Source organism: Nipponia nippon, unplaced genomic scaffold (assembly GCF_047370975.1).
Source record: "Nipponia nippon isolate SJK-2023a ecotype South Korea unplaced genomic scaffold, ASM4737097v1 scaffold_5, whole genome shotgun sequence".
Taxonomy (NCBI): Eukaryota; Metazoa; Chordata; class Aves; order Pelecaniformes; family Threskiornithidae; genus Nipponia; species Nipponia nippon.
This window is the reverse complement of record NW_028262369.1, coordinates 9,480,021-9,507,995: the sequence shown is the minus strand read 5'-3', so window position 1 is coordinate 9,507,995 and position 27,975 is coordinate 9,480,021. Positions and strand designations below refer to the sequence as shown.

General features: G+C 40.7%; 2 protein-coding genes across 11 annotated transcripts; one reads left to right on the top strand and one right to left on the bottom strand.

The window, feature by feature from the left end:
* Nucleotides 1-11: 11 nt before the first annotated feature.
* Nucleotides 12-20,975, bottom strand: CCP110 (centriolar coiled-coil protein 110). 6 transcript variants are annotated; one of them, XR_015698822.1, is made up of 17 exons: nucleotides 19,170-19,303; nucleotides 18,035-18,191; nucleotides 16,543-16,671; nucleotides 13,447-15,085; nucleotides 12,347-12,471; nucleotides 12,019-12,202; nucleotides 10,800-10,939; nucleotides 10,330-10,446; nucleotides 9,968-10,069; nucleotides 9,571-9,687; nucleotides 8,950-9,029; nucleotides 8,281-8,343; nucleotides 7,588-7,647; nucleotides 6,931-7,013; nucleotides 5,287-5,388; nucleotides 1,592-2,310; nucleotides 12-1,002 (listed from the first exon to the last, which is right to left on the bottom strand). XR_015698822.1 is itself a non-coding variant. In XM_087732112.1 (16 exons), the coding sequence occupies exons 2-16, from the start codon at nucleotides 18,179-18,181 to the stop codon at nucleotides 2,258-2,260; spliced, it is 3,141 nt and encodes a 1,046-aa protein (XP_087588238.1). In that variant the 5' UTR covers nucleotides 18,182-18,191; nucleotides 20,925-20,975; the 3' UTR covers nucleotides 12-2,257. The 6 variants fall into 6 exon arrangements, 5 of the variants coding, with proteins under 5 accessions (XP_087588238.1, XP_087588237.1, XP_087588239.1 ...); XM_087732112.1 differs by lacking the exon at nucleotides 19,170-19,303 and adding an exon at nucleotides 20,925-20,975 and having other exon boundaries at nucleotides 12-2,310; XM_087732111.1 differs by having other exon boundaries at nucleotides 12-2,310.
* On the top strand, nucleotides 19,414-27,917 carry GDE1 (glycerophosphodiester phosphodiesterase 1). 5 transcript variants are annotated; one of them, XM_087732132.1, is made up of 6 exons: nucleotides 19,414-19,561; nucleotides 23,241-23,416; nucleotides 24,721-24,826; nucleotides 25,599-25,691; nucleotides 26,306-26,517; nucleotides 26,910-27,917. In XM_087732132.1, the coding sequence occupies exons 2-6, from the start codon at nucleotides 23,310-23,312 to the stop codon at nucleotides 27,055-27,057; spliced, it is 666 nt and encodes a 221-aa protein (XP_087588258.1). In that variant the 5' UTR covers nucleotides 19,414-19,561; nucleotides 23,241-23,309; the 3' UTR covers nucleotides 27,058-27,917. The 5 variants fall into 5 exon arrangements, with proteins under 5 accessions (XP_087588258.1, XP_087588255.1, XP_087588256.1 ...); XM_087732129.1 differs by lacking the exon at nucleotides 19,414-19,561 and adding an exon at nucleotides 21,108-21,498; XM_087732130.1 differs by lacking the exon at nucleotides 19,414-19,561 and adding an exon at nucleotides 21,367-21,498 and having other exon boundaries at nucleotides 23,245-23,416.
* The last annotated feature ends 58 nt before the right edge of the window (nucleotides 27,918-27,975 follow it).

The following is a 27,975-nucleotide window of genomic DNA, read 5'->3' as shown; positions in this document are numbered from 1 at the left end:
AAGAAAAGAAATGCTGTTCTTTTTGAAGTTTATTGTGCAGTATGTTTTGAGTAAAAAGCAAGACATGAAAATGAAATAAAGTACAAAAATAAATACACTTTTATAATGATATTACAATTCCACACAAAATAAAAAGATAAATATGTATAAATACAAAACATCAAGTACAAAAACAAATTCTGGCACTTGTCAAGAGAAAGGCCACGTGAAAGTTAAAAATAAAACATTGTAGCATGAGGGGTTATTACACATACTGGAAGCATGCTTAAAAGTAAAAGGTTGAGATGTGAAACCTGAACAGACGGTAAGCGTTCATTTTTACTAACACTTAAACTAAAGCTATTTTTACATCAACATATCACCTATGCTAACGATAAATACAGCACATAAAACATCCTTTAAAAACATTTATCTTTAGCACTGCTTTATCAACAGCACATTTTGTCACCTGTGACACAGGTTACTCTTGCCATTGTAAATTTTTTCCCCCCTTGAGGTGTTTTCCCGGCTGAGCAGGAACCCTGCCTTGGGCGTTTTTTGTATTGCGGCTGACATTTTAAAGATCCATAGCATTTGTAGGAAGGAGGCAGGTCCTCCATCGGTGTAAACTCTTACATTTACACCATTAGGGGAACCCCCCCCCAGCTTTCAAATAAATCCCACTGTAAAGAGCCACCGAGCATTCCTCAAATTGTTTAGGCAGCATTTTTTCCTTTTTAATAAGTATGCAATTTGGGTAATTCACTGCATGGTATAAAACACTTGTTTTGAACAATGTCACTAGCTGCAGAGGACAGACTTGGTGGTCGATAAAAGCCACAACTAGTTCCACAAGCAAGCCAATTCACTCATCGCTGCTCCTGAAGACACTCCCCTCATCCGACCATTCATGTTCCTCTTTCAGGCTGTTTAACACAATGAAATTTTCAGTCGCTCTTTTTTCTCTTATATCCGTGTCAACATGTTACAAAGCCTCCAAAGTCAGGGCGTTACCTTGTATTGCTAGTGGGGGAAAGCAACAGAATATAACCCATTCCACATTCCAGTAGTCGGTTCTCTACTAGTACTGTTACAGAGCAAAACAGTATGCACTGCGAAGACTTACATAGCCAAGCTTTCCTCTATTGAAGGTTAACATCATGTCTCAAGTTCATTAAAAGACAGAAGTTACAGAATTCTGCTCCCCTCAAGTTGAAGGATAATATCAATCAGTAGGAAGACCAAGGTAAAAGATGAGCATGGTCTTTTAATGTTAGATTTCCATAAATATTAGAGTGTGTGTGCTGGGCTTAGGTAGGGATTTTTTTCCCCCCTGAAATCATGATTCCGGTACAAGGGCCTGTTAGATCACGGTAGAAGAGAAGCTGCTCAGAAAAACTGCAATTTTCATCAACAAAACATAAGATATCTGAATTATTATTATGGACAATCATTTGTAAGTCTGAAATGGTAAAACAATTAAAATCTTGCCTTCCAAAATTTTTGTAGAACATACACTTCATTTCAGCCAAAAGTTTTTTCTGTAAGAAAATGCAGTAGACAGCAAGGAAAAAAAATCCTAGGACTCTTCCAGCACAGTAGTTTGACCTACCACATGTATAAATGCGCGGTTTCGGTATAGTCATTGAAAGTACGTCTGCCTGCCCAGCAGTTAATCTGGATCCATCTCTGTCCAACTCGGCACAAATGCAAAACATTTAGGCCATTAGTATTTAAACTGAGGTAATCTCATTCATACAGAAAGTACATTCAAAAAGGCTGCTGACAAATTCACTGACGGAAGAGCTCAGTTTTGTTTGAATTATTTTTTTTTCTTATTTAACTGCTGTAACTTCAGGGTATGAAACTAAAAATATATACACACAACTTATTTATGGTGGCAATCATACACAGACATTGCAATTTTAAGGAATGCAAAAAGCATATGTCAGAGACAAGAATGAGAGTGTGTGAAAAAGTCACACATGAACTTACTGTTGCCCTACGGTCATCTTTAAATAAACAAGATTATGACTCTTATGTGTACACAGGAGTATGAATATGTAAGTTTTAACATGCAATTTTTCCACAAGTATTAGAGCTTCACAGCCCTTTATTACTTCAATATGATTGTATTAATGTGTCATTGTCTGGAAACGAGAAAGTATGTTTACCATTTCTAAATACACATATACATACAGAAGATGCAATATTGGAATCAGTGCTGAGAATGCCATCATTAAAAAATAGCCATTTTATCCCAGCGAGTGCTGTCTTCTTAAATTGTCACAACATTTGGCTTCTTTCTTTGGGTTCTTCCTGCATATGCTCCTAAAAATTACGTAGAAACATTAGCATTTTACAATTAGTAGCACTGGTTTTTGTAACAGGATTATCCAACAAAAATACCCGAAAATGTTTAGGACCATTTTTTTTAAGCAGTATTATATATTCAGTGTCTACTTTTAAAATGGCAGTTTTCATAATGTTACACCCAAAACACCTTACAAAAACTACCTATAGGTTTGAAAGTAACGACATTTTATAGTATTTCCTTCCTCGGTAACTATTCCGTCTTCTTTTCTGCTACTCTACAACATCTACAACTACAATTCACAAGTTCTTAAAAGTCTGTCATATCACCAAGACAGAGATTAAATGACCGATAAGTTTAACTATGCCATGTACTACTTTTAAACAAACTATCAATTAAAAAAATATTACACAAGTCAAATATTTAAGAGAACTCTTTCCTTTTCCCCAGCTGCCACATTAATAAACCAAGAGACAGGTGTAGGTTTCCATATCTCGATATACACAACCAGAATTAAAAGTGCAGTATGAATAAGGTCAGCAGGCAGAGCCCTTATAAAAGGAAAGCTGCTCAAGTATAAAAATAATAAATAAATAAGTGACATATCTCCACATGGAAGAAATATATACACACATATATATATATTTAGAAAGCCATATTATACTATGCATAGCAAAAGGATCTTCCAGTAATAAGGGTTTAGCGCTGCAGGCTGCTAAAAAGTAGCACAACTCCGCATTCGTTAGGTTCAGGCAGTTATTGAGCGTCCAGCAATGTGAGCAAACATTTATACAAAGCCGTGAAAATCATACCACGTGGTGCAGAGCAGTGGAAATGGAAGACAGCCATGGAAGAGAAATGATTACCAGGCAATTGAATGAACGTGACGAAAAAGTGCCAGTCCTTTTTAGGATCTTCAGTTACTCTCTGTCAGAGTTGCAGTGGTTACTTACAGGTGTCCAAGGGCTACGTTCAGCACAGTGCAAAGCAGCTTTGGAAATGCCCCCCGAGACTTTACCGCAGCAGGATCCCTCACAGCTGAACATTGCTTCCCACTACACAAAAGGCATTCTGGCTGGCCCAGCACTCTCCAGTGCTGCACCCTTCAGCTCACCTGCGATCTCGTAGGACAAACAACCAGGCTGACAGGCATGATGCTTTATTAGTGACTTAACACTACCTCTTAACTCTCCTCAACTGCACTCCAAGTTACGTAAAAATCTCACCTAGAGAACAGGACAGTATAGGGAAGTGTAAAAAACCCCAGCAATCTAGACTAAGGAATTGAAGAAGCCAAATTTTATTAACAAGAGTTACGGTCCTTCTGAATACAATTATCACCCAACTTTTTCCAGTGGCAAGGGGAGCAATTACACAACGCCTCTCTCCTATGACATACGATTGACCGGCTACTCACACACAGCAGTCTGATGCCTTCCTGAAGTACTGGCCTGAACGCTAACACGCCTCACAGCACACGCCATCTCATGCAGGCAACCTGCTGCCCGCTCAGGCTGGAGAGGCATGCAGCAAAGACCATGCCTGGCCAAGTGCTGCTGCCACCCAAATACTCTATGTGCCTCATGCCCCGTATTTCTTTTCCACAACACTTAGACTGGGCAGAAACAAAGGAGATGAATGGGTCTGGTTGCAGCAGCTGCCTGATCTCAACCACTTTCTTTCTAACACAATCAGATCACATGAAATGCCCTGCCTGGCACAGCTTGGAGGCTACTGACTGAGCATCTCTGTCCTATTTAAACTAATAAAAAAAGAAACAACAAATAAGACTCTTTACAGATTTATTAGTTTGTACTTTTCTCTTTAGCACAGAACTCTGGATTGAAGGAGTACAAAACAACAAAACCTAAATTTAGGATCACCAGTTGATTCCTAAAAGAAATGCCTTCTTGCCAGAAAAAGACAACAATCAATCGGAGTGGTATTAAAGCTACAAAGCACTTTGCAGACAGAATTTTTAACAACAATCAGAAGAGTGAAAAAAAAGAAATAAAAGAACAAAGTAGTTGGATGAGTATGTTACTGTTTTCTTCTGAGGGTATGTCTCATGTCTAATTTGAATGCATAAGTGACATTTATGTATAATAGTTGTATTCTACTAACCCTCCTTCCCTTTTGCCCCTCTAATAAGCACAATTTAATTGGGAGTCAGTGATGAATGAAGACAAGAAATTAAATAGAAATATTATGGGTTAGGAGTATAGCAGACTGACATAGTTGCAGATATAAATAAAACTCTGTATTGCCTAGACCAAACCACTGCTACAACTCTTCTGACATGCACAACTTCTACTAAAATAAGAGAAGCATATGCATTTGTTTGACTTTTTACATTTCCTTTTCAAATTGACACTGGAGATTATATTTTCCTCTGTTTCTGGTCTTTCCCAGACAGAACTTGTTGCCTCACTACAGATGACTTTCAAGGATCTCTCTTGAAAAGATACTTTATTACTTCAAAGAACAGATTTTAAAAAGTATATGTTAACAAAAAACCCTATTCAACATACTGCCAAGCCTTTCACTATTCACATTTTATCCATATATAAAGAAAACCATGTTCTATTTAAATGTATTCAACAATTATGCAGATTATTTCTTTGATGCTGAGCATTCCCCATCTAATAATTTCAGAATGCATTTCTATTTAGCACAAGTTGCCCAACCTATTTATAAAGGAGCATACGGAAGTGCTGGTATTACGCCATGGGAACACAAGTGATGTCCAAACACTAAGCGAGGTTACGTTGTGCAACCAGAACTAGGCAGCATACAATTGGTTAGACACATCTGCTTTAAGTTCCAAGAAGTCCACTATAGAAGGCGTTAAATAGCTTTCAAGATACTCAGCAAGTAGCAATAAGGAAAGGCAAAGAGAAATGGAGAGATGTATGCCAAAGGATTCTTTTCATTGCCAAGTATCAACTGTCACGACTTAGATAACTACAACTAAGATAAACTCAGGGACTTACTTAGCAGAGCAGCACACGGTGCCAACACAGCAGAGTGAGAACGCTTTAACTGGATGTCTGATGCCAGACGCAAATGTAAAGAACACTGTAGATCATGACGACCTGAGCATGAATCATACGAGATTGGGGACGGCATCCAAATCTCAAATCACTGCTGAGCTTGACACTGACACCACCCTTACACTACTGCTCTTCTATAACTTCTGTCATACTGTAAGTGGTAGAGGACTTGATTGTTTTGCTGTCCCTGTTCTTCAGCATTCTCATTTACTAGTTAATACCAGACACATTTTTGCAAACTTGAAGGTGAAAACTTGCCTTAATGGCTACCTCTGGTTGCTGAAATTATATTGCTTACTTAATTTTCTTCTTTATATTTCAGAGAGGTTATTTACTACCTTTGCTAATTTTCCTGTAGTGTCACTGAGTGCAACTGAACAGCTGCCTTGCTCCACTTCAGTGGTGACAGCACTGCCAGGAGAACTGGCAACAGAAAAATAAATGAACAAACCTTGATTGTAATCTCATCACTCCCTTTTCTGTTTTGCCCTCTTTTTTTTTTTTTTTCCTCTCCTTCTTCAAACTGAAACGCTACAGATGTGTATGGCTTCACAAAGTACTACGAAAGAACCAAACACTCCGGGGAAACATCACATTTAAACAGTGTAGACGCTGCGCTAAAACGCGCGGATGCTCCCTGCCAGCATTGCTCCAGGGCAGTAATAAATGGAGAATTTCCCTTATAGGAAAGATTTGATACTTAATACATAAAGATAATTCAGATCACTATGGAAAACAGTTGAAATCCTACTACATTATAATTTGCCTTATTGAGCCCAAAAATTTCCAATTTTTATACTTGACTTGTGGAACTCTGCTTTGAGAACAAAGTGTAAGTAAGATCTTAAGCAGTTTTAGAACGTGTAAACCACTTTACCTTTTGATAAATTAAGGTTGTCACTTAAGAAATTTAAAATCTGATTTAAAAAATGGAAATTGTATAAGATGTTTCATAGTGTTTTAGTCCTTTCATGGCTGAACGGGCTGAAAACTGAGAGGTTTTGCACTATTATCAAACCTTTCTAATAAAAGGTAACCAATCAGTAATCTCTGTATGCAAGTACAGGAATACTCCACTTTTAAAATTGGGTCATTAAGACTCAAACATTCTGTAAGATACTGCAGTAATATATATAATTTTAGGACTGTATGACAACTGAATAATGTTGACCGATAAGTCTGAAACTGCCCTTCCTGCCCTTTCAATAGGCTTCGTGTTGAAGATGAGTTACATGTGTGTACAGAACTAAGAATCAAATGACATTAAGATTCTAATCCAAGTCTAATTTGACTACTATTAGCTTCTCAAACAGTTGCAGCAAATATATCTGGCAAACTTTTTTTATGACTGGGCATCTGGTGAGTGAAAGCAAATGAGCTGCACAGTACATTCTATATACTATGTTTATAGAATTTAAAAGTGGATGGTTAAGTTACCAGCACGTTTGTTTAAAGAGATAGGTTAGATTCAAGACATAGCAAAGCAGGTGCACAAGAAAAGGAAAGCAATATATCCCCCATTTACTTTTTCTAGATACTTGTAACTTATTTACTATAAGATCCAAGCACCAATTTTCTACACACCTGAAACAGCCTTGTTAGACACTCTGCTCTCTGGGGCCTTCTTTCTATTTTGCTCAACCCCCTTCATTGAGGTCTTAGGGGTTCTAATTAAATATAAAAGAGTTAATAAGTCACTTGCATCAAGGTTGAAAGGCTGTATCCAAAAATATAAAGATACTATCAAACTGTGTTTGGCATGAAAACATTTTTTACAGTGTCCCACAGAGCTTCCTCCTGAGTATGTGTACAATTCTTGTTGACATTATTATGGCTTAAGTAGATATATTAAATAGGAGAACATCTCCCCATGAACAGACTTTTAAAACTGTATTAAAGAAACCGATTCAGTTCAGATACTGTGACATTACAGTCTACATTTAGAAATATACATATTTCATTAAGTGGAAGCAAAGCTTCATGGAATGAATGTTACAAATAGAAATGTCGGAACACAGTGTAAATGGCGACAATACACAAGAGGATGAGAACACTAAATATTTTCTTGCAGTATAGGGTAAAACAAAGCTTCATCACTCTCTCAAAATCCTGTCAGAAGTAATTATTTTTACTTTGAACAAGAGTTGCACCAGTAAGTGTAAATATTATTGAGAAATCACTGTGCTCTTGCACTTTGCATTTAATTTTCATCTTTAGGCTATGAACATGCTGTGCCCTTACCCTTGTCTGCAAAGCAGTCTATGAACTGGGGCATTCTGTCCTTGATTTGGTTGAAGTACGCTGTTAAAATACAAACTTTTATTAGCGCTTCTTCTCTTAAAAAAAAAAAAATCTCATAAGCAATACTGAAGTATGCATCATGTTTCACATAACAAATTTCAGAAAGGCTAACAGGTTCTGTAATGCAGATGACATGTAGGCAAAAGTGGCAGGAAGTATTGAACACTGTAATTTCTATGATCTAAGCAAACAATCGCACAATCTAGAAGCAGGAACTTTTCCTCACAACAGAAAGCCACTTCTTTTCTGACAGCTTTCTAAAGATAAGCCTATCAGTGACTACATTTTAAAGTAAAGGGTATTAAGAAAAGTAGTAATGTCAAACTGAAGTTTACGAGATACTAATATGTCAGAGAAGAACCTTGAACCTGAGCACAGAGATTTAAAGCCATAAATAATTAATTTCTGAAGATAACATTTCAGAACTGACTCTGAAGAAAATAAATATTTTCTATCTTCTAATGAGCTAATAAACCTCTTTCTCAGACCATGCTAAATCAGATTTCATTACCGTCCATCATAATAGTGCCAGGAATTGAGCTGACTAATGGCAAACCACCAACGCAGATCAAAGAATCTGTCATTATAAGACAGTTCTTTAAAAGCATCCTAATACAAGTAAACTTCACTCACCGGCTTTCAGGAGTTTTTTGTTTTATGATTATTTTTTTACTTGGTATTCCCATTTCTGAAGCCCTAGAGAAACAAAAGTATTGAAACATATTTAAATTATAAAATCATCATCTAGGTCTTAAACAGAAACAGCAAGAGAAAACCTACAACAGGATCTACATCGACATGTAATACTGCCAGAGCAGTACTACAGATTATCACCTTTTACTCATGAGCAAGTGTAACACAACTGTTCAGTCCACTGTGTTGCAGGATAATGCCTGCTATCATCCCCCCCAAACTTTGCCAGATACTCTACCAAGTATCTCTATTGCTAGGCACTTTAAAAAGACTGATAAAATAACTTGGAGCATTTTTCACAATTCACAAAGTCAATCATAAACTAAGTGCACAAGGATCATTTTGCTCACCACTGAAATATAGCGTAAAAGCACAACTTAGAACAAACATTTTTCTCCCATATAAACAAAAGCCTCTTAAAAGTAAGAGCAAACTACTATTAGTAAATCACCACACACCTGAAGACTTTTTTTATTCATCCTTCCTAGGCGAGGTACTGGTTTGCAAAGAAGCTGTTACTCCAAAAACTTCTTTTCACTATTTCCAATGCCTCCTACCCATCCTCTTGCACCCCACCCCCCACCACCACAAAGGGAGAACTGCACATACTTCATGTACTTTTTCCTGTCCAGAGATTTCTGTGTAGCTGTTGAAAGTGTCGCTCTCTCTCTTGGGCTCTTTACTTTATCCTAAAAAAGCAAAAGAACCGACAATAACACTAGTTACTGCTCTTACTGAGCTTAACCCCATCTGACCTGCCCCTACTTAAAAAAAAAAAAAAACCAAAAAACCACACCAAACAAAAAAACCCCACAACCAAAAAAACCCAAACAAAACCAACAGTGTTTTCAGTACTAAGTTCACATTCAGGCTAAACTCAAGGGTGTTTTTCTTTTTTAAAATTAAAGGATCTTCCTTATATTATCAGATTAAATATATTTGTGTGCCATAATGAATTCTTATTTAAAGTACGAACTTTTTGTTATTACTTTCACCATGTTTTTCATTCTATTTTTTATACATCTACACACTAGAAGTTTCAACATATCAATCTCCTACTGCGGTGACCTCTTTTTTTTTTTATTTTAAGAAAGTTACCTAAAGAAGCATAACTAAACAACAATTTAGATTTTAAAAACTTTTTGCTTTTAAGACATTCTTCCTCACCCAGTAAAATGATTCAGTACTTCAAGTCTTAAAACACTTTACATTCTCTTGACTATAACACACCATTTGCCTGAGCATCTTCTCTTTACGGACTTCACGATCATGACGCAGAATATTCATTCTTTCTGATGCCTCCATTGTGAAAAAGATGTCATGGATGTCATACAAAGCAGCTCGCAGCTGGAAAGAATAATTAAAGTTTTAATAAAATATTCAGTCAAGTTAAAATTCCCATGGTTTTGATCATCAAGCTCTTCTTGCTTTCAATCTAAACAAAACACTTGAAAAGATAATTTTGAAATCTCTCTTAATGCATCATCACAAAAATGGAATCTTCTCTTCACAGCCATAGTTTAAACCTTTTACTTTAAACAAAGTCACAGTGAAGGTTTTAGATATTTATATTACAAAAGCAGAATAGCTAGGAAAGAAGAAGAGAAAAAGGTTTAAACTGTGTCACCTGAGCCATTACTCTTTCATGAAGGGATGCATCCTGTGCTGAAACACTTCCTCTCTTTAATGGGGCTTCAGACTGAAAATTTTTTATGAACTCCATAGTGTCCTGGGGAAGACAGGAAAATAAGACTAAGCACCAAGCATAATCCTTCACAACAAAGGAATCATTACAAACTGTACGCGTAGGATGTAGTCTTTGTTTGACTCGGACCCCATGACACTAAGCAATGCAACACTCACACATTCATGTGACAGACGCTTCCAAATTCTTCTGAAAGCAGAAAATACATGATTTCACCTGTCAGTTGAAGACAGGAACAAAAGCAAACAGGAGGAGAAGCTGCATAATAAAAATGCTGATCTTACTTTTACAGTTTGCTTAAGATGTTTCAGTTTTTCTGTCTGCAGGAGTCTACGAGTGAGAAACCCCTTTGCCACAGCAGTGATCTTATCGAACTTCATTTGTATCTCTGGACTGAAAACCTTAAAAGAAAAGAAGCACCTTCTAAACATTCGATAAAGCAGCAAGAATTATGAATTATTTCTCAAATAACATGAATCATATGACATAAGTTTTCAAGTAAGAAACAGGCTGCTGATAAAGTTTTGGCTAGGCCAGAAGTCCCCATGATAATATTAACTTAGCAGAAGCAATATATTGTTATATGATTATTTTGCATATATGAACGAGAAAAATATCCTACTGAAGTTGATATAGGAAGGGACAGCAAACTTCTCTGTGAGATATATTACTGCACAGCTATTATAAAGTTACCAGTGTCTTACAAAAACTAGAGGGCTTTTTAAGCTATAAATAAACCTTTTTTTTTCCTTACCTGAGTCCACCTAGTTTTGATCCTGTTACTTGGCCTAGATACTGAGGTTTTTATAACTCCACCACCTGACGGTCCCCAGAGAAAGAATGAAGTTTCACTTGTTGAAGCAAAGGTGTCAGGTGTCGCAGTATGAGCAAAACCTGCACGCAGAGCAGAACATACAGTTCAGCACACAGGCTTTGTCCATAAAGTAATGACTATGTGTGCGTATACACATATATACTGAGATATATACACAAATACACAAATGCAGCACTCCATAAAAAAGAACAAATGCAGATAAAAATCAAGCACATACATAAACTTTAACTCTGGTTGCAGTCAGGAAGCCTTTTTGGGCTTAAGACCAAAGAAGCTCCCAGTGCTGTTAGCTATTCTTATGCAAATTGCAGATCATAATACTTGCACATTGGGAGGAAAAATGTCCATATGCTACAGCATGAAAAATCACTTACCTAATGTTAAAATTTCTACAGAAAATCTTATTCACAAAGCATCTCAAATAAAACGGTTTTAAAGTGTTTAATGTTGCTGTTATGGATCCTAAAGATTAATAAGAATAATCATATAGTTCAGCAATTTTACTCTCAAATGAAAGTTCCTTTGCAGTTTGCCTATTGGAATACCCAATTTCCATCTGTGTTTGGTAACTGCATGTTAATACACTCAAGAAACAGAACTCAGCTCAGAGGTAGCAGCTTTGTTTACAAGGTCAGTTATAGGCAAGAAGCAATCTGAATATTTCTGATTCATTTCCTAGCAAAATTTGCTAAACAGAAGACAAAACAAAACATTTCAGTGTTCTGGAACAGGTGAGAGGCATTCCGTCAGCTATTGCTGTACTTCCTTGCAGTCAAGACCCCTTGGCAGAGCCCTTCTCATCCTCCTACACAAATGAGAACACCCGGCCCGCTGCTGCGCAGCTATACGGAATGAGGATGAACACCCTGTAACAATTATATACAAATGCAATACATGGAACAGTAAAAGGATGGCTGAAACTGTGCTAAATGCCAGCTAGACACAGATGCAACACAGAATTTGTTTTACATATGCTGTCAATAGCTGAAGGCAGCAGCTGTCCGCGTAGCCTGACCAACAAGTGCCCTAGGACAGGAACAATGCATTTATCAGTACAGCGGGGTAGCTGGTCCGGTTGAGCACTGCAGAGCAAAATATATCACAACATTTAATCTACATTCTACCCTCTCAGTTTTACCAATGCTGGTAGCGTTTGCATTATGGACTGTCTCCAGCTGAGACTGCACACTTTCCAGCAAGCCACTCTCGCTTTTTTTCCTCCACTCCAACTCCATCCTACTGTTAATATTCACTTTGGAAATTTCTATTTCTGTTGTAGCAACCTTCTTTCCTTTCAACTTTCTCTCTTGCTCTTCCAGTTCCTACAAAAGAGAGAATCAACTATAAGACTATTTTTCTAACTCTGCAAAGCAATACAATAGACGTTTTAAAACCAACTGCTTCCTGACAAACTGCAATACAACATACGTGACCTTTGCTTAGAATTTTTCCTCTTTTTACCTTACCTTCTGCAATTTCTCCTGTTCTCTCTCTTGTTCAGCTATCAGAATCGACAGTTGTTGTGCATGCTGTTCCTCAAGTCTCTTCCTCATTTCTTCAAAGGCCAACATTTTAGTTTTTACAATATCTTCTGAGAAGATACATTACAAAAATCAAGCATTAAATATTTTCTGTATGATCTTTGCCACAGACATACATGCTTTAAGCAGGAGTAATTTGCATCATCAGTAAAATGTGCAACGTATCTTTGATGTCAAGTTTCCATTATGTATTGCAAAGAACCTCGATATCAAGTTCCCATTATGTACTGCAAAGAACCTCATCAGTTCCTACAGTTCTTCAAAATATTTGCATGTTCATAGTTGTGGGATAAGCACATGAATGGAACAGCAGTAACACCAACTGAGCCTCTATTAAAATCAGGACATAAAAAATCTAGCTCTGAGAATAGTATACCTACACTTGCTTCAGTGAATTAAAATTATTTATGCCATTTTAGCTTGATTTGGTAGAGACACATACAGATTTAACAGTCTTGAACTGGAAGAAGATACCTATGTAATGATTTGCAACCCGTTAAAAGGTATTTTCTTTTAATTTACACATGGTATCTGTTCTTTTAGTAGTCTCATTTAGACCTAATGGAATAAGACATTATTTCTAAACCCATATTTCTACACTCAAATGGGAAATTAATATTTTTGGTGTCAAATGATACCCTTGAGAATAAATACGGAGTTCACAAAACTGATAAACAATGTTTTAGCTGATGCTTCCTTATAAATTGTTTAATCAAGTATTTGTTACAAATAGCTGTTATAAGACTTTTGACCCCAAGTGACTCCTAAGACAGCAATTACGTCATGCTGTAGCAGTTAAAAATAGCTTAAGTAGCGAGCTGAATTTCAGAATTTGTCATTAATTAAAAATTAGAGAAATAATGAGATTACTGAAAAAAAGATAATTTACACTCAATAAAATTTTAGCCTTTTAATCTATATCCATGTTTAGAACCACCAATGACCAATGATCATTGGGGTCTTTCCTAAAAGATTTATAAACCAAGAAGTTTAAGAAAAACCATCAACTACAGGAAATCTTTTACCTTTTGCCATACTATCAGGGGCTGCATTCTTGGTAATGTAAACTGATCTCACAGGATATTTCTGTTCTTGCAACCACTGCTTCTCTTGTTCTTCCATTCCAACTGTTAGAACACAGGGATTGTTTTCTTTTTGGCAGTTGTCGGTGTCCAAATCAAGTCTACGTTTTACCTTTTCAAAACTATTTTCTAGAAACTGCTCGTTTGCTGGGGAAACACTTGGAGTGTCCATCTGCTGTCGCAGATTCTTGCTCTGCATTAGTAGCGGGGATGGGTTTTCTACGTCGTAAGATTTATTGAGTTCTACTGGAGAATTACATTTAGTATTTTCTAGCAAACTGGACGGTTTGGTTTCATTCACAGCTAGGAGCTTCTGTGTTACTGTAGACTGACTGATGGCAAACGGCTCATTCAATTTTGGAGCTACAATATTAGCACTGGTCTCTACTTTATATGGCCCTCTGCTGTCCATCACTACCTGTCCTTCCACTGTAGCCGACAACGTTCCTTTGCTTTCAAAGTGCCCAAAGGAATGGCGATTTGGTTTGCCAACCCCCAACCCATCACAAGGGCCTGAAGAATTTCTGTTAACACCAGGAACTCTGCTAGGGCAAACCATAGTGAAGTCCACCATGAACTTCGGCACTGATTCAGACACATTATTTTTATCTGCAATATCTTGCATGATTAAATCCATCGCTCTACCCTTGCCTTTAGGACTTAACTCATAAGCATTCACAGGGTTATTTATAACAATGTGTCCCATTGATAAAGGTCTTGGGCGCCTTCGGTGCATTTTAGGGCTCATGCTTGGCTCTGGGCTCGGCAATTTGGCGTAAGAGCCTGTGAGGCTCCTGATAATGCTACTGTCACGATCAAACATAGAAGTCTTTTGAAATTCTTCATCTGAATCCGAATCCACCAATGGGGGTGTTCCAACTCTCATAGGTATGTCCACTTTAGAAAAACTGGATAAAGTTGACGTACTTGTGTTATTTGTATGAGTAGAGGCACCTTGGAGAAGGGTATTTGATTTATTAAGACTGGGTTTATCAAGTGTCACAGCTGTGCAACTTCTGCCTGTAAGCTTTACTCTTTCTTTCACAGAGTCAGTTGTTTTAACGCCATCATTTTCCTTATCTGAATGACTTTCACTCATACTCCTCTTCGAATTACTTTTTGAGCTACGCTTGGTTTGCTCTTTCTCTATATACTCCCTAGATTTCTTCATCAGGTTCTGAAGACTCATTACATATGGATCTTGGACTTCCTCATCCGACAGTGGCACTCCTAGCCCCTTTTGCAAAGCATGCGACAGAAGTTTATTACGCACGTTGTCAGGAGAGGCAGCCCTTGGACAAGGTACGTCTTTTGAGAACCGACTCTCACTTTGCTCTGAAAAAACATTTTCTTCTGCTGCTTCAACTACTTCTGTCACGTTTGATGTCACCTGCCCAGTAGTATCTGCTGGCATAAGTTCTGGTGTCTTTTCAAGCTCTGTGGGACCCTGCCTTTCAGGAGAACACGCCAGATTGACATCTGATAGAGCCGTGAAGTCAGTCGAAGCTTTTGAGTCTGAATCAGGGCAAGTATTCTCAGCCTCCTGTGCATTCATGTCACTCACACTAGGTCCTCTCCTGATCTGCAAATAAAAATTGAAAAAAAATCATGTATTTTCAATGAAATCTCCTCAGGTTCTCAGATTCTTGCAAGCTTCACCTGAATTAAAAAAAAAAGAATGCTACCACCTCAAAACCAATAAAAATTTTCAGTTCGACTGTTATCCATTTCCTACAAATTGCTTACAATACAGAGCTCTTCGCAATGAGAAAGAGGTTATTGGAATTAAAATATAAATTTCAACAATGGTCCGCTCAGCATTTTTACTCATACCAAGTATCTGAATGCAAAGATGCTCTTTTCTTCATAAGGTAGTTTGGATATATTCAAATAATTTTATGGCTTCAAATTATCTTGCAAGATTCCTCTTAAAATATGAAAGCATGTTTATATTAAATAAGAAATGCAAGTGAAAAATTCCAGCATGAAATATAGTGTAACCTATAGACAACTAAGAACAAATCAATAAAATTCCTAATAAAAATAGTGGAACTATAAAAGAATTTGTTCATTTCTTTACTAATCCAGAGGTAATTAAATACGAGTTTTCATTTGTCAAGTACTTGGAAAACCAACTTTATTTTAAGTGAGAATTACATGCTGCTTCTAGCCAGCATTTGTTTAAAAGGATTTTCACACTAAAATTATCCTATAGGTTATCCTATTTGTTGCAACTCAATTACCAATTATACCTTTGGGGGGGGGGGGGGGGAAGCTAACTTATTGTTGTATTGAGCTTATGTTCCTGGTCTCTCTTCAAGTCCCAAGCCAGAGGACTGTTGCCATGTACACTCCAGTAAACAACGCAAACTAGCAGGTTTTGTTTGCCACCTTCGTAACTCAACAAATTACGCGTTAACTGTACTTGTTTAAGCAACAGGTTAAAGACTGTCTTACAACTGTTTCAAAGACAAATAATACCACTTGATTAGATGTATTTAATATTCTTTTCAATTTAAACCTCTACTAAATTCATCATTGAAGCAGCAAAGAAAACAAAATAGTTGCAGTAAAATTATACAGCACACAACAGAATTACAAGTTGTTGCAAAGGTGATTTTAATTCTGTAATCATAAGGTTGAACATCGGTTGTTTTCTGATTGAACTATAAGCTTGCAAATAAAGCAAGCCAGTTGCTCTAACACCGAGGGTTTTGTTCATTTGTTTTTACAATCTAGTCGTTTCAAACACAGTTACAAAAGCAACAGTCAGTCATCTGGTGTGGTCTGGCTTTTGCATATACCAAAACAAGCAGTGAAAAGCAAGTCCCATGAATTACAATGAACATAGACATTATCACTAAGTAATCAATAACCAGGTCACATAGCATAAGATACCAGCAAACGTTGGTTCTGGAGAGTTAACTGCTATTAATTTCATGTTTATACTGATGAATACTTAAACCCCAGCACTTTCTCAAAATGTCTACAAGCAGAGGTTTTCTGTAAAGCTATGAGAAGGCTTTGGACTAACGCTACCTGAACATTTTCTAGAATCTCCTGAACACGATTCAATAAAGCTCTTTTCCGGGAGTTCTGTCTCCAGGTCTCTAGGTCCAGTGCTTTCTGTTTATATTGCTGTATTTCCTTTTTCTTTTCAAGGCTAAGCTGCAAAACAGAGTGTAAGAAACATGGTTTATATCACTAAATGCAAATTTCAATAGAGAATTACAGAAATAAATTAAAACAACAAAACAAAACAACAGAAGAACAACAATCACCTAAGTTGAGGCTTTGCGCACGTTTTAAATGCGAGCCTCATTTTAACCAATTATACTTTTTTTTTTTAATGGAAGATGCACAAAACGCCTTCTTGGCACGCATGCAAATGAACATGAATGTAAAAGGTCATTTATAAAAAAATTTGCACACACGTGACATGCTACACTACCAACTTCAAATGACACAGGACTCGGACTGCAGGACAGGTCTTTCCCAGTCCTCTCTGGAGATGGGAGGTTCGGGCATCCTGTAGAGCCCTCTGTGACCTATCTTCCTACCCGTACTCAAACTACTAAGTTGTATGAAGGGCTAGCTCGTACTTGCTCTCTTGAACCAGAGGTGAATTTCACAAGAAGACAGAAATGTATGCAAGCAGTCTTCTGGATCCTTTCACCAATCAGAATCTGAAAATCTTCTGAGCTACTACTTTAGAATATGTAGTTTGGATAAAAGTCAAAACTAGATCTACAAAACTACATCTACAAGAAGTGGTTTCACAAAGTTCTACAAAATTTAGTCGTCTCAAGTCAAATTATACATTTCTTCTATGAAACCTTAAAATATCCACCCATTTGTAAATGAAAAATATTACAATATATCATTTAGTCTCCAGTGTACATCTGTATCACGATTTTTGGAGACTGTTGTTAGAGAGGCTCTCCTTCCATACTTCCCATCACTGAAACAAGGAAGTCAGCTGCATTATTGCACAAACTACCAACAGTCTTCTGCTTGCCTCTGTTTGCATTAAGCATAGAATGACTTAACATAATTGATGAGCCTGTGAAATACGTTAGAGGAAGCTGCAAACACATGCAAAACAGAAATTTACTTAAAAGCTTTTCAACTGTATCAGTATTTCCTATTTGCACTTTTTTTTTTTTTGACACTTTTAAACAAACTCACGCGTTCAATATTTGGGATGTCAATATGATTTTACATAAAGTTAAGCCCAGCAATAACATTCATCTATTTAATACCATAAACATCTGTACTCCCCTTGTGAAGATAACGAATTTCAAGAAATGAGAGCAAATTTAGTCAATGTGAAAAAAAAGTACATTTTACCACTTTGCTTTGTAAAATTAAGGCTAGGAATGCTTAGAATACACCAGGCAACAGGCCAGATGATACCTCAAGCAGAGCTGTACCTTCAGTAGAATCATTACATGTGGACATCAAAGCTAGTGCCAATAGCACAGCAAGCACACCAGTGAAGGAAAAAAAAAAAAAAAAAAAAAAGCCTTACCAGAGGGGAAAGCACAGGAACTCCATGGAATTGAATGAGGGAGATATTTTTGTGCTGAACAGTGAAAGAGGTTTCTCTCTTTATTGCCTCTTCTTGGATTCTGGAAAGATGCTTCTTACAGAATATTTCGTAGTCCTCCATCTTCATGTTAACTAAGCTGCAAAGAATAACAACATTACTCTTCCATATATTTCCAAGACCATGAAGGAAAACACCGCCACAACTAATTCTATATCACTATATTCTCGGAAACAAATTATACATTAGAAAACTCAATTAAGTTTCTCTTTTTCCTATAATTAACAAAAGCTGCAAAGCTGCGTTTTTTTTTCTCATGTAAAAATAAAATCTGCATATATGAGCAAAAAAGGATGATCACAGGTACACTGAGAAGCAAGCAAGCATTGAGATAAGATTTACAAAACTACACATGCTGCAGGTATCTTAACAATTTCCATCAAAGACTAAACCTTTAAGGTCTCCTGTGACTATCAGATAGATCCTATCCACTGTAAAAAAAAAAAAAAATATATATATATATATAATTGCAGCCAAATTTTAAAAATTAAAAAAAAAAATTAAGCTGGTGTTAAAGCAAGACCAGCCTTTATATTTAGGGGCCTGAGAGGAATTTGCATCTCACTCCCATAAGCCTCCTCCTGACACATCTCTGTATGAACAGACGCCAATACTTTCACCAAAAAAAAATAAATTACAGCCTAGTTTCCTTCAAAGAGCCTACATATCTCGCACTGCCCATCCCTACCGGAGTAAACATTCAGAGCCCAGCACCACCTGCCAAGGCCTGCCAACGCTTTTGTTCCCCTCGCACACCCCCTCGGCTCATCTCTGCCTTCCTCCCGCCCGCTCCGGGCGCACCGAGCGGTCCCCAGGCCGCCCGGCAGGCGCCCCGCTCCCGGGGCCCGGGCGGCAGCCTGGCCTCTCTCCTCCGCTCCGCTGCCCTCGGCTGCCCTACCCCACACCCGCCCCCGGGAGGCAGGTGGCACCGGCGGGGCCGGGGCCGGGCTCGGGCCCCGCGGCCCTCCCCGCCCGGCGGCAGCGCGCCCACCGCAGCCGCCGTCCCGCCGCGGGGCCCCCCCCGAGGCCCTCCCGCTGCCGCCGACCCGCCCGGTACCTGCGCGGGGCTCGGAGCCCCGGCCCGGCCCGCTGCCTGCCCGCAGCCCGGGCGCCCTGCGCGGCGCTGCCCCGCCGCCTCCCGGCAACCGCCCCGCCTCAGCCGCGCTCCGCCGCCGCGGCCCGCAGCACTACAAGCCCCGGCGCGCTCTGCGGCCCCGCTCCTCCCTCGGCGGGGCGGGCGGCCCCAGCTGCCGCCCCTGGGCCGGGCGAGGCAGCGAAATCCCTCCCGACCTGGGCCGGGAAGGGGCGTGAGCTCCATCTACCAAGCGCTTCGCGTAACCGAGCCCCGCGGGCCAAACCCGCCATTTTCGGGCGAGCTCCCGGGGAAAGGTAGCTCCCGTTTTCAGCGGCGTGAGATGCGACTGAGGGCCGTCCTCGTAGGTCTCCAAGGCGAGTTCCCCTGGCAGCACGGGCGCGGTCTGTTCTGCTTTATCGCATTAAATATCTGCGCAGTCCTTGTATGCAGCACCGCCAACGTGCCAGCAGCAGGTATCGGTTTCACTAAACACGCTGCCATGAGAAGGATAAACGCGAGAGCTTGCCAGCAGGCTCTTTGAGGAGAGCATGAGGGTGTCGGCGCAGACATCCCATCGCTGCCGGCCCGGCGGCAGCCCGCTGCTGGTCCCGCCAGCCGGAGGAGCAGGCCATGCTCACCCACCAGGCAGGTCAGGCAGACACACACGCTTGTTTGCCAGCACTCCGTCCAGGGAAAATTAATTTAAATTTATGGAAACATCTAGTTCCCAGTGAGCATTTAGAGATCCTAAAGCTGTCGCTCTTGTTTCAAAAAACCAACTCCTTCATCTGTTACCTCTTCAACATGTTAAATATTATTGAGGGGTTTTTTACATCTTCATCTTTAATCTCAACACTGTTGTTTATCAAAATATTTTTAAATATGTAAGATGTTTAATTAGGCATTCCATTATTTGTTATGCGTCTGCATATATATGTCTGAATTTTCTTCAGATACACCTGGCAGAAGCATAAAACCATAGACAGAAAAGAATATCCGAGATGCTCAGAACCAGCTAGGACAGTATGTGACAAATATTTATCTCAGCTATTAAAAAAAAAAAATTAAACGCAGTTTAGAAGATTGCCTGGCGCCGGTTCCACCTCTAGTTGGCAAGAGTTCCTCACTGCAAAGTCAGTTTCTTCCCATCCTTCCCACAGAGAACACAAAAAAAGCCAAAATCCTCATTTATGTTAATACAAACTTATTTCCTCTGCTTTGCTATTCTATTTCTTGACTAAACAAGCCCAGTTTGTTCAACCTTCACCGATTTCCCTGTCTTGCTGCTCCTTCCTCTGGATTCTCTCCGGTTGTTTACACTTCTGCTGACCCGCAGCGAGAAGAGCGAAGGCCCCTCTCCAGCAGACAGACGCCTCTCTTCGAGCGGAGGGGACTGCCGTCCCCGGGCGGCTCTGGGGTCTCAGCCCTCCTCACAGCACCAGGCCTCGCGTTCCGTTCGTGAGCAGGTGTGACTGGCCAGTTAGCTATATAATGTACACAATATAAAACATTGTATACAGAAATACAATAATTAATTGGAAAATAACTAATATTAATATTTCAAATTAGTTAGCTGGCGTAGCTGGAAAAAGCCCACGACACTCTCCAGACACACAGGTGTTCAGCAACAATCTGGGCACCGGTACCTCTCCTTCAGTTAACACCGTTTATTTTTATCTGCGCCATTTTTTATCTGGAATAACCCATATTTTCTCGCAGTGCTCCTCCGACCTTTACCTGAGGAGGTTTCTCAGCGCTGGGAGCTGCCGGCCTCGCCCTCCCCGCGGCCTCAGGGGGCCGCCACTGCGCCCCGCCTCCACCCGCCCCTCAGCGCCTGCCGGCGGGCGGTGCCGAGCGGGGATTGGCTGGAGTTAGCTAAAGGCGGGTGAGCGGCGGGCGCCGATTGGTCGCTGGCGGCCGGCGGCTGAGTGCTGGTTGGCTGGCGCTGGGCGTGGCGGTTTCGCCGTCGCCCTTGCCCTGAGGAGAGGCGGCGGCCGTGGCAGCGTCCGCGAGTCCGGTCCCCGTCCCGGGCGGCCCGCTGGGCGCCGCGGCCGCCATGTTGTGCCACGGGGAGGGCCTGCTGAGCTCCCTCACGGCGCTGCTGGGGGCGGTGCTGGCGCTGAGCCGCAGCCCGGCGCTGGCCTGCCTGCTGACGGCCGGCCTCTACCTGGCGCTGCACCTCTTCAGCCTGGAGCCCGCCGCGCCTCAGAGCGCCCAGCGCGTCCTGCGGCCCCGCGGCGCCGCCGCCCGCATCGCCCACCGCGGCGGCGCGCACGACGCGCCCGAGAACACGCTGGCGGCCATCCGACAGGTCAGCACGGCGGGGCCTCCCCGCAGCCTGCCCGCCGCCCCGCCCCGAGCCCCTCCTCCCCCGGCCCGGCCCGGCCCGGCCCGGCGAGCCGGCTCTGCCCCGGGGGGCGCTGGGAGCGCGTTTAATACGCCCAGCCGCTAAGGGACGTGCGGGGCCTGGGACGAGAAGCGTGAGGCAAAGCTGCCAGATGCTCTGTGGAGAGCGAGCGAGCCTCGGGGAGCCTGTCTCCTCATCGGTCTGGCGGCTGAGAGGCTGAAATCGGTGGTCAGTAATACCAGCCTGTGGGTTATGTGTGATAATCTGCCTTTTCAGCAGGCACCAAGCCCTCGCCACCCCGAATAACTCCACCTTCTTCCCACTTGCCGCAGGAGGCTGTATGCCTTGTCAGTCCATCATCCCCAAGCGGATTCAGAACAGTTTGATCAGATCTGAGTCTTGTGGCAGCTGTGTTATGTCCTTGGTGCCGATGGATATTTTAGCAGTGTAGCAGCAACGAAGTGCTGTATTTTGCTGATGTTGCAACAGAATATAGAGAGCGGACAGCAACTTAGTAACAGGTCATTTGCTTTTTAAGCCTTGGAGATCTGTAATGAGAAGCCATGGTTATGGGAAAGTCTGATATTGTGAGAACTTCACTGTGTACAGCCCTGCCATGAAACTTACTGCTGCCTCATCTGCGAGGCATCACGGTGCAGCCAGGGTTCAAAATCTGTTTCTGAGAATCATTTGAAATTGTGATTAGCAGTCTCAAATGTAGCGTGTCTGTGATGATGAGATGTTGCTGCTCTGATGGTTTCTTACCTTTGGGCGAGGCAGGGTTCTTTGTTCTGATAACTTCTGAAGCTGCACAATAGGGATCCTTACTTGGCAGATACCCCTAGAATAACCCCTAGCGTATACCTGGCATTTGTCTTTCTGGTGCATTGGCCCTTTTCCCAGGAGGGCATTTGGCCTTCAGAACAATGCACCTGGCTTGCAGTTTACTCAGGTGCTCTTCTGAGGAGTTCCTGCGAAAAAGCCAGGGCAGGAGCAGAAAGTATGAAATGTTCTAAGGCAGCCCAGCTGCTTATTGCTCTCTGATATGGGGATTCCTCAGACAGGAACAGGGATTTGCCTACATACATCTACTATATACTGCAAGCATGGTCAGTGGTGCTTCTGGAAGTTTTGTATGCTACGTATGGTAGATCAACTGTACGGCACATGAATGGCGAATCTGACCCTTAAAGGAAATACTGCACCTGTGTCCCATAAAAAAAAGGGATGATGATAGCTTTTTCTTGTGCAAGCAAGGACTTTATGCTTTAATAGCCTGCTCTGATTCTGGCTTCTAAGTGTTCATCCATAAATTATCTGAACTGTAGGCATTTGCTTCCCTTCTCTTTTAGAAAGTAACATAACTTAAGGACTCATGAGTTATTAGACCAGAAGGAGAGCACAGGATTCTTTTCTGCATTTTTATCCTGCAACAGTTCCAATCCCAAGACCGAGACATTATCACTATGGTTTTATCTGTAAAATAGGTTATATGCTTTCAGTTGATCTACAAATGCCTCTCACAATAACTTGGATAAAACCTACTTTGTTCTGCAGATCAAGCTTACTGAAAAGAACATTAATAGTTTATGATTTTTTACCATAATACGAACTGATTATAGGTGTACCTTTATTAAATCTGTAAAGCTGTCTCTTCTGTTGCGTATGTGATTTTTGTGTTTGGTTTTGTTGTTTTTTTTTTTAAGGCAGCTAAGAACGGAGCAACGGGTGTTGAGCTGGATCTTGAATTTACTGCAGATGGTGTTCCCATTCTAATGCATGATGAAACAGTAGAAAGGACAACTGATGGGTCTGGAAGATTGTGTGACTTGACTTTTGATGAAATTAGGAGGCTTAATCCATCTGCAAAACATAGGCTATGGTAAATAAACTATTGCTATTCTGAAACTACTGTTTCAACAGTGAAAAAAACATTCTTGATAAACAAAATTATTGATTTAATCTATCACTGATGAAAATTTTTTGTAAATTTAAAACTTAGTCCCATATGTTACTTCTCATCTGTTTTAGAAGCATATGAGACTATATCTCTTTAGCCATCCTTGCAATAGGAACAGTGAAGCAGAGTCAAGATAATTGGCTTTCAAGGACAAAATCCACAGGCATCTAATGTGAAACAGGTTAATCTCTACATAAGCTTCCCCTAAATTGACTGCAGGACACTAAAGATACCGGGAGTTTCACTGTATGTCGAAATTGGCTTCAGTAATTACTTCTAAAACTAATTTTATTCACATATATTTCTTGACTGCTTGTGTGTTGGGGATTCTAAACATCAGGATTATACTGCGGAAAAGGAGCTAGGCAGATTTCCTGGGCAGTCTCAGGTCAGAGCTCTGCCCCCAGTGGCTGATTAGGTCCTTTCCAGTGGTATGCAGGGGAAAATATTTTTATATGTTACTAAAATTTTTATAGCAATGCAACTTCTACAGTATCATAAGTGGATCCACTTTAGAGGAAGAACTTTTAGTGTGTGCTCCTGAGACACTGCATTAGGGATTTCCTCACTCTTGTAAATAAAGCACCTGTGAGCCTGTGGTACAAGTAGCATCTTCCCTGCCTGTTACTGGAAAGGTGATCACCTGAACCGCACAGCGAGAACTTCCACGTAGGCAGTTACCGCTGATCAGCTGTTGTTCACTGTCACCTTATCAGCAATAACTTATTGATGTGTGGAGCTGCTTGTCCTACCTCCTCAGCTTGTCTTGCTTATTCTGCCAGGACGTGCATTTCTGGCTCGGGGTTAGGGAGCGCAGCCAAAGCAGGATGTAGTGGGTGGATAGGTGGTCAGCAGCTGGGGCTGAATGCTTGTTTGTGGCAGTTGAGGAAGGAGGTGAAGAACTGAGGTTAGTGTTTCGGTGTGGGACACGGGGTCAGTCAGCATCGGATTAGATCTTGAATTTGGAAGGATCTAATTGTCTAGTGGGTTCTGGGGGAAAAGGAGACGTGCACACTTCCCTCTACACGTGCAGCCTTTTACTGGGTGGGAGGGCCACCGCTGCCATTGCTAATGGTGCTTGATCCCACCTCTGATACTAGTGTATCAGCAAACTATGTTTAAGAATCCCTAGGAAACAGCTCTGCGTAGTTGGGGATGTGTGTGTCTGTGTGTGTGCACATGTGTATCCTGACTGCATTCCAGTGAGGAGTCCTCCGTTTCTACAGGAGCAAATTCCAAGGTGAAAAGGTACCAACTCTGAGAGAAGCTGTTGTGGAGTCTATGCATCACAATCTTATAATCTACTTCGATGTCAAAGGCCATGCAAATCAGGTACCGCCTACTGTACTAAGACACCTTCCTTCACCCTTTCTTTGGGTTTCTAACCTGCTTTTTCTGTTGGTCTCAAACTGATGTGTGGTACAGTCCTTTCTCTAATATGAGTGAGACTGGGTCTGCTATTTGTGTCATCCAAAGTTGGGCTGTCAAAGTGAAGACAACACGTCCCCTTGTCCCATTGCATTGTCCCGGGAAGCTGCAATGTAAAGTTAGCATGAGACTTGTGCGCGCGTTGAGCTCAGCTTGCAGCACCATCGTGAAACAAAGCAAAGTGAATTCCCTGCCTGTGCCGAGGGGAGCTAGTATCTCATCTTCAGCCTCGAACTAAGGATCCTGCTTGTCTATAATTTGCATTACTGAAGGGAAATACAGGTGATGAATCATTAACATTTTATGCAAATTAGACTATTTTTTTCTTTAGCGTAGCAAAATATGGAAATAAATTAATTTTTCCCCTTGAACTAAACCCTAGGTAGTACTTCAGAATTTTATCCATACTATACTTAAGGGTATTTCAAACACTGAGAATGCTACTCATTGCAATAAACAGAGTCATGGAAAGGACTTTGGTTGCAAAAAACAAAATGACATTTCTGTGTTAATGGTATAAACAAGACGCTGTCTCTCTTCTCCCCCCTTTCCATTTCAATCTTGTTACACAAAACAGGGAAGTATTTTAAAGGGGATTTTTCTAAAATGACTTTGCTGTGTCAAGTAAATATAAGCTTCTGTATAAAGATAACACGTGTGTATCTCTAATTGGCAGGCAGTTGACGCCCTAAAACAACTCTACCTGGAATTTCCACGTTTGTATAACAGCAGCGTAGTCTGTTCTTTCATGCCAGATGTTGTTTATAAGGTGATGTTTCCTAAAAGTTTATTTTGGATTTTTTTAGTTCTGTCTGGGAATTTCAGTAAGATATACAACTCCCCGTTCCAGATTACTTTTGGGTTGTTAAAATTGACAAGGCTTTTTAAAAAAAATTAAGCATAACTCGTAAGTCTCCTGCATAATCTTATTAGATCACTCTGTGCTCATTAGATGCACATATGAATCTACAAAATCTGAAAGCTATGTAGAAAAAAGTGCGTTGCTCTTACAGTTGGCATAGGGCCAGGTATCTGTGTGCAAGGTCCCTGTTAAATAAACCTCATATTTTGATGCAAATGTAGACTATTCTTAAAACCGTTCCCTAATTCTCACTGCCAAGTCCATTTACTATGTATTTTATTCCATTGCCTGACTGTTATGCAATTTTTTTAACATAAGAGCAGTTGCTTATTCAGTATGTTTTAAAGAAAAAACAGTAAAATATCATAAATGGCTTTCTGAAAGAGTTACAAAAGGATCGGGGCGGGAGGGGGAGAAGGACTCTGGTAGAGCTGCAAATGCAAGCTAGCACTTTGTATCTAATCTCTCCCAATTTATACCGCTTTTGGATGAATTGCAGTCTTTTCTCCTTGATCTTCCAGATGAGGCAAGCTGACGGAAATGTTGTAACAGCACTAACGCACAGGCCTTGGCACCTGAGCCATTTTGGAGATGGGACACCCCGTTTCACTTCCTCCTGGAAACATTATTTGTATATGACGATGGACGTCATTCTAGATTGGAGCCTACACAGTTTCTTGTGGCGATTGTGCGGGGTTTCAGCTTTCCTCATACAGAAAAATTTCGTGTCTCAGTAAGTGTTAAAGCTTGCTAATACATCAGGAGGCAACATCATTCCATTAGTATATAAGGGTGGAGTCAACATAGGATGTGTTAATCAATGCATTCCATTTAATGTTGTGTAAGGCTGTTTAGATAGTTTCTTTACCACATGCTATTTTGTTATTTTAAGCCTCTATCTTTTCAACCTCTACTTCTATCTTATGTTAGATCCTAAGTTTAATCTCAAAGGGTAAGAAAACTGTTGCTTTTGCCTGTGTACAGTAATAAACCACAAAAAGATGACGCACTATCATTCTTCATGTGATACTGATGCAAGACTAAAACTCAGTTGTGGCCTCCACACTGTCCTCCTTAAATATGGTAGCGTCAGCCTTCCTCTTGTGGTGTCTTTTTTCCTTGCAGAGACTACGTGAGGCACTGGGCTTCAAGAGGAATTCAAGTGGTTGCCTGGACAGTGAACACATTTGCGGAAAAAAGCTACTACGAAAGCGTCCTTGAATCCAGCTACATCACCGACAGCCTGGTGGAAGACTGTGATCCTCACTACTAGACCCGTGCTGTGTAGACACTCACCAACCTAAATCACCCACCTCACTTGGGCAGGTCTGAATTCACCGTCGAGAGGGTTTCCGCTGGTGCGGACGGGACCGCTAACGCTAGCTCTGGGGAAAGGAAGGGCAGGAGTTTACTTCTGCTGTACGGTCAGACCTCGAATGCAGGAAACCCCTCTGTTGCAACACTGGACAAAGCTGAGGCACAGCCAGTCGTAGCCTGAGGCAATCGTGCTGTGACGTGAGAGGATCGGTCTTGCCAAGCTCGCGGGGCAATACGCAGGTTGTTCTAGAATTCTCAGGCTATTCCTTTGCTTTGCTTAAATCTTGGTTATAAAGTCATATCAGCAATTTTTGGTGGCAAAATTTAAAATCATACTTTGATTTTAGTAATTTAAACAGACCGTTCAACAACTGCATAATACTTTGAGGTTGATTTATGGCATCTTAAACATCTACATTACTGTTCTCAAAACAGAACCTGAAAATAACGGTGCCAAAATAGAGGGTGAGTGTATCTCCTTCCTACTGCACGGAAAGATGGCTGTGCTGCATCTTGACAAGGAAAAGAAAGCCAGCTTTCCATGTTCCATGTGAAGACTATAAGAATTAATGAATAAAACTTGAGTATCTTCTTATCTTCCAGACTTTTTAAAAGAACCAAGGGAGGATAGGAGATTGTGTCTTCTAGCGATACGGCACATGAATGTATTTATTTCTAAAAGAAAGCAGTATCTCGAGTGCTGGTAGTGGTAGAACAAATAGAGCTGAAATGTCTTTTTACTTTGCTTATTGTTTGCATGATTGAAGGGCACTCAAATCAAAAGAGTCTGCAGTTACAATAAACAAGTATCTGATAGCTCACGCCTACGGTACTCTGTCAGGTGTGCGGCAGTAGATGGATGTAAAATGTCAAA